The sequence below is a fragment of the Stigmatopora argus genome, chromosome 1, assembly GCF_051989625.1.
Source record: "Stigmatopora argus isolate UIUO_Sarg chromosome 1, RoL_Sarg_1.0, whole genome shotgun sequence".
In the NCBI taxonomy this organism is placed as follows: Eukaryota; Metazoa; Chordata; class Actinopteri; order Syngnathiformes; family Syngnathidae; genus Stigmatopora; species Stigmatopora argus.
Window position 1 is genome coordinate 21702149 of NC_135387.1, and position 6220 is coordinate 21708368.

Here is a 6220-nt window from a genome sequence, read left to right on the forward strand (position 1 = left end):
TATTAAATTTTATGTATTCGCTGGCTTGTGGTTTCTATTGCTGTCCTATCTTGTGAATTTTTCATATGAGTGTAAGTATGACGAGCATGTTAAGAGGCCGTCATGTTAGAGCCTGTTTCTCAGAAAATCACATTATCCTTTCTATGGGCAGATTGAGCTTTTCTTTTAGGCAGTGTTTCCCCTTTACATTTTCCAGAGTATAAATGTCTAAATGGCAATCTATTCAAGGGGGCAAAACATTGATCAAGCTGAAAGTCTTTATTTACAGCCATTAAACCAATTTGTAATCGATAATCATGTTTTGAATTCATGTCATGCATTCATTTGAAATTGAAGTTGGGAGTGTTCTTAGTCACTGCAAGGTGGATCTATCATAGATCAGCATCTATTTCCTCAAGCCCCTCTTGGTCCTCTTGGATCTGTCGAAAATACAGAGTGCATCAGGAGCATCTTTTATCTCAGGCGTTCTCGTCAACCTCCCATTCCAAAAATAACAAGTCACTTCACAGCATGCTGTGTGAAATATTCTGAACTGGAGGTGTGGATTGTTGTCAGCTGAACCGCACCCAACTTTGCAGCCAGCTCGTCCAGTTAGAACATTAGAGACAGGAATGTTTTCAACAGCTCACCATTACTCCCTTTTAGTCATTATGCAGCATCGCCAAAACAAGATTTGGACTCAATATAGACATGCAGAATTAGTCATTTTAGAGGCGATTTTACGTTTTCTGCTGGTCACTGACGCGGTTCCTTAGCACGTTGATCTGAAATGAAGAAAATAAAGTATGACACTCATGCAATTTCTTAACTCTCATAGGTGACACCTAGATTAACCAGTACATTGTACCATAAATGTCTCCCCTCTTCAAATTCCAGTTTTTTGGTAATATATATATATATATATATATATATATATATATATATATATATATATATATATATATATATATATATATATATATATATATATATATATATACCTATAGAGTTTATCATCTATAAAGTTTTTCCATTCATTCGGGATGTGACTGTTTTTCTTAAAATGACTTATTGACGTTAATGACTTTTTTGGCACATCCCAAAATATGTCATTTGAAAAGGCATGTGTAACCTTTTTTTAATTAAAAAGGGGAAAATATACTCAACTTTGAGATCGAGCAGCACTTCTATACCCACTATTTTTTAATACCATTTAATACCAGTGTCACTAATAGTTCAGAGTAAAGTACTTTTGCCAAACCCATAAAGCTTCCGTTGGTTGGGTGTGCCTATTTTGTGGCATCATTAACTAGGACACAAACACACACACACACACACACACACACACACACACACACACACACACACACACACAAATGCACCTCATATTTCTTGCTGGTGATCTGTGACTGCAGCTCAAACTTCTCAGCTTCCAGCTGTTGCATCCACTCCCACAACTCCTTAGCTTTGACTCTGTGAGTCATCATTTCAGACAGTCAAAAGAGGATTTAGTTCATTTTCAAGAAGAGTCAACATTTGAATAGTGGGATGATTCAATATTTCCACATACTTGAGTTGCTCCTGGTTCAAGTTGTCAACATCCAGAGATTTTCGTCTTTCATTCAGAATCTTCTTTTTCTTCTCCCTCTCCGTCTGCTTCTTGCCACTTCGCTTCTCTGTCTGAGAGAAAGTTAAATGGAAGCACTCTGACAATCTGCTTTTATTCAAGGCCTGTCACATTCTCACCAGTTTCTGCATGTAACCTCCAAAGTGCAGACTGGTCAGGGTTTTCTTCTTCTTGGCATCCTCCTCTGCTCTTTTCTTGTTCTCCTCATCCTCTTTACGAGTGCGCTCCTCCTGATGAGGAACCCATGGACCAGTCACAAAACTCTCTGTCAAACTACCGTATTTTTCGGACTATAAGTCGAAACCGAGTCTCACCAGCCAAATGATGCACGAGGAAAAATTATATACAAGTCGCACTTTTAGGGGGGCAATTTCTTCTTTGATCACAAACCAAGATAAACAGATGTTAAAGTACTAAGAGGAAAATGGAGATATATGGGCTAAATTGGATCTGTGAACATAAAAGTTTTTCAGCTGACTCAAAAAAAACCATAACGTGCTGACATAGTCAGCGAGAAAAATAAACATAAATAAGTCACACTTGAGTATTAGTCCAGGACGAGCCAAACAATGGAAAAAAATGCGACTTATAGTCCAGAAAACACAATACTCGAACCATCACACTCAAATGATCTCACAACGTGCGTTTCACTTCATTGTATTTAAGTAACCGTGTGTTTAAGAGGTCATCCCAAATAAAGTCCTTGGCAAAGCCTCATCTTTTTTGTACCTCAAGACGTTTCTGTCGCTCCTTTTCTCGCTCACTGCGGATTCTTTGCTGCTCAGCCCGCTCAGAGCGGCGCCTCTCCTGCAAGCAAAAGACTGTCTTTTGTCTGTCTATGAGTACGTTTGTTAAGGGCACTCACTATCCTCTCTTTAAGATGAATGATATCTTCTTCTTCCTTCTTCCTGCTCTCAAAATGAACCTCAATCAAAGTCTGAAGTTCCATTAAGTCCTTCTCCATCCGTTTGCGATGAATATCCTTCATAAGGGAAAGCGGGTTGGTATGAACTTTTTGTATTAATCTATCATTAGGAAAACTAAACAAAAAATCTGCAAAACAATGCCCACAAATATGATCGAAAAGTAAAATATTTTCATTTCTGTGTGCTTGTACAAAATCAAATTTGAAAATAAAAACCAAATCAATAGAATGCAATGCCATTGTTGTTACGCTTACACATTTTGTGACACTCAGTGAAAAAATATCTTTAATAGCTATATGTATGATGGTGAAATTACTATAATTACCTCTCAATACCACCTAATTATGAATCATGATTATTAATTGGCTGGCAACCAATTTAGGGTGAACACCGCCTACTACTCTAACACCCCCGGGAGCCTTGTGAGAATAAGCGGCTTGGAAAATGAATTAATGATTATTAACCTAATCATTTTTAGGAATAGTAGTAGTATAAGATGATAAAACTGTTTGGGTGTTTTTTTTTATGCTGGAGGCCTAATACGAACACATTCCTTGCACTAACTTGTGGGTGTATTTCAAAAATAATAAACCCTTCAGCAGAAATTTATGGACCGCCTATCCCAGGGGTAGGGAACCTATGGCTCGGGAGCCACATATGGCTCTTTTGATGGGTGCATATGGCTCTCCACTAACCTGTGAGGTAAACTGCAGAAAGTGCAGGAATAGGAGCATTACGTTGGTATCATGGCATTGACACTACCCCAGCGCCTTTTAATCTTTTTTTTTCATTACACTCTTTTGCATGGATTTTCTCATTGATACTCATTGATTAGCAACAACGTAACAATGTTGTCAAAAGAATTCAGAGACTTTTTGTACTTTAAAAGTGTGGAAAGGCACACTTTTCATGTATGTTGACTTTTAAATTTGGAGTATGGCTCTCAAGGATTAACATTTGAACAATATGAATTGTTTATGGCTCTTTCCTTCAAAAAGGTTCCTGACCCCTGGCCTATCCCATAACTCACATCAAAATCGACTTTTTCTCCATCTGGAATCTTGGGCGGGATGAGGTTGGGCATCATAAACGGCCTACGCAGTAACACAATAAGAACGTTTCAATTTTCTCTTCTATTAAATTTCCCAAAAGTGATATTGTGGCATCAGATAAGTGTCAGTAGTAGGATAGTGCTTACTTGAACTTAGGTTTGCTTTCCTCTTTGTTGAGAAGCGGCAGCATGTAACAAGAAGAGTGAATCAAGACTGTACATGCTCATTTGCATTCAAGTGAGCAAGTTGAGACAATGCCAAATGTTTTGTACAAAAATTAATCTAGGAGACAGACATGAACTCATTGTCGGTGTGAGGGTTACCTTCTCCTTCTTCCTCTTCGACTTCGCCATCTGTAAACAAAGCAGAATGTGCTCAGACTACAGGTAAAATGACAACAAATGCAGAGAGCTTTGTGTTTCAAATGTAAACAATTCACACACAGACACTCGTAAGATAACTTTCTACAAGATTTATAGCGCCTCAATGACTGCCTCAGGGTGAGAAGGTGTCTGCATGGTGACGAGGTGTAGACGAACACACACCGTGTGTCAATTTCTGCAGTCTGTCACATAACAAAGTGACGGCTGACTCAGATAACTCATGACTTTCTCAGCTGTCTCAGATCTACAACAAACCCATGATAATACATTTGACTCAATCCTTTTTTTTCTCTTAGTCTTGCACCTGGATCTTCGCCAGCCTCCTCTTCTTCCTCCTCTACCGCTTCTTCCTCCTCACCAGTGGGTTTGTCTGGTAGTGAGACAAAAAATGTCACATAGAAGTGTGAATCTTGGCACGTACTCACTTGTTACAACGCAATTCAGCACAAATGATAACCTCGCCTGACATTTGCTGATTACCAAGTTTCAAGTCTTCAGATCAGATCTATTTTTATAATGAGGGTGTCTTTTTACGAGACTCTCCTTTTAAAATTGGCCGGAACTAACACTGCAGGTGTGAGTGTGCGTTTCACTGGAATCCAGGAAACAAGAACAATTAGTTACCATGCCAACACAGCTTTAGGGATAACACACAACAGCAATGAGTTTGCCTCTGGCTTTTAATGAACATAAGACTTGGATACAGGAAATGTCTACATGTCTGTGCGGGCTTGTAAGAGTTCATTGACGTATTATTTTCCCTAAACTCAACTGATCAGGATATAAAAAGATTACTAGTTAGTTATCCAATATTACTAGCACAAACATTTCAGAATTTTCAAACGAAATGTACATTTAAGCCAAAAAGTTGTACCTTCCTCCTCCATTTCTTCTTCTTCCTCTTCTTCCTCTACCTCCTCTTCTTCCTCTGGAGAAATAAAGTGGATGCTCTTGAACAGAATTCCCCAAGATTTACAACCTACAATATTGACCCTCACAAGAATGTTTAATAGACTGCATCAAGGCTATGTAAACTTTTTTTCTCCCCCGCCAAAAAATAAATCCATTCACTAAACAGAGGATCGGAATTGGTTAAATGATCGGGTTCTTAAAATGTTTTATTTTTCAAAAGTATTGATACATTGCCTGTCACTAACGGCAATAGGCATCCACTCCATTTTGACTGAAATGTCAATGGCAGTGAATGAGTTAAATACAAAAGCAACAAAATAACCTATAAGTATAATTATGATTTCAATATATATAAATTTACAACATGAAACAAAGTTTTCAGAGCCTCAGGGAAAATGTCTAGCAACAGCAATAAACTTCCAGAAAATCACAACCCAGCTAGCTCCATTTATCACACATTCATCTCATTTAGAAAATAAATTATATTGTATTGTTTGTGTATGTTCCTTGATTGTTGAAGGCATTTCCAAATAATTATAAAATGTCAAGATCAGAACAATAATGGTTTTATCTGCAAATATAATCTGGCAGACGCAATTTTGCAGGAGAAACAGTAGGATTCTGAATGAAATAATAAAAAAAACAATCAGCACTTTATAGCTTTCTACCTCTTTGGCAAAAAGTCTCATATTCATGAGACTGATCACTGTCATGCAGTCCAAGATTTTTCTTGATAGCAAACAGCCGTGTCATGTTACCATATTGAGTCTGAAGGATTGTTTTGGTGCAAGCATCTATTTCTTTGTTTTGCCCGCACATTCAATCTCCTTGAGTGATGATGACTTTTCTTACCTTCCACCTCCCTGCGAAAGCCAAAAACATTCATCACAGTTATGGCGTCCAAATCTGCACTCATCAGCTTTAAATCAATGATTAATTACTTACTCTTCATACTCCTCTACCACCTCCTCGTTGTCCGACATGACCAGCAGTGACCTTGAACGCAAGCAAATACCTTTGTATCTGGATGTGAGCTAAGTCTCCTAACAATATTTTGCCAACATGCAAACGTCTGTGAGGGGAGCCTCAAGGTCCAAAAAGACAGACAGTGTTAGGTTAAAAGTGTGCACCTGCTTTTGTTGTGCTATTAATAGCTATTTAGATAGCTTTGTGTTATCAGCGAAACCAAATAAGGAAGAGGCAAATGCAAACACACGGCCTTTAATGGCAGCCGTGTGTGACAAAACACAGTCACGGAACTGTTATCTGCAGATAGGAGGATGGTTGCATACATCTAAAATTAGGCTGGTGATACATTTAGCATTTTTGAGTCAACTGACA

At 38.1% G+C, this 6220-nt stretch overlaps 1 protein-coding gene across 2 annotated transcripts; it reads right to left on the bottom strand.

Annotated features, from left to right (window-relative positions):
• Window positions 1-243: 243 nt before the first annotated feature.
• tnnt2a (troponin T type 2a (cardiac)) lies at window positions 244-6051 on the bottom strand. Of its 2 annotated transcripts, XM_077608431.1 has the most exons (14): window positions 5825-6051; window positions 5732-5742; window positions 4842-4895; window positions 4272-4337; window positions 3908-3937; window positions 3731-3752; window positions 3563-3626; window positions 2472-2588; window positions 2336-2413; window positions 1726-1836; window positions 1550-1659; window positions 1362-1452; window positions 724-764; window positions 244-419 (listed from the first exon to the last, which is right to left on the bottom strand). In XM_077608431.1, the coding sequence occupies exons 1-14, from the start codon at window positions 5860-5862 to the stop codon at window positions 386-388; spliced, it is 867 nt and encodes a 288-aa protein (XP_077464557.1). In that variant the 5' UTR covers window positions 5863-6051; the 3' UTR covers window positions 244-385. The 2 variants fall into 2 exon arrangements, with proteins under 2 accessions (XP_077464557.1, XP_077464556.1); XM_077608430.1 differs by lacking the exons at window positions 5732-5742; window positions 5825-6051 and adding an exon at window positions 5548-5647.
• Between the last annotated feature and the right edge of the window lie 169 nt (window positions 6052-6220).

What these genes read in the sequence shown, in the direction of transcription:
- tnnt2a (XM_077608430.1), bottom strand. Translation starts at nt 5,632, where the DNA reads ATGACACGGCTGTTTGCTATCAAGAAAAATCTTGGACTGCATGACAGT. An exon ending in AGAAGAAATGGAGGAGGAAG is followed by an intron (nt 4,338 to 4,841) that starts GTACAACTTTTT and finishes TCTCACTACCAG; the next exon opens with ACAAACCCACTGGTGAGGAG. An exon ending in AGCGACAGAAACGTCTTGAG is followed by an intron (nt 1,837 to 2,335) that starts GTACAAAAAAGA and finishes GTTCCTCATCAG; the next exon opens with GAGGAGCGCACTCGTAAAGA.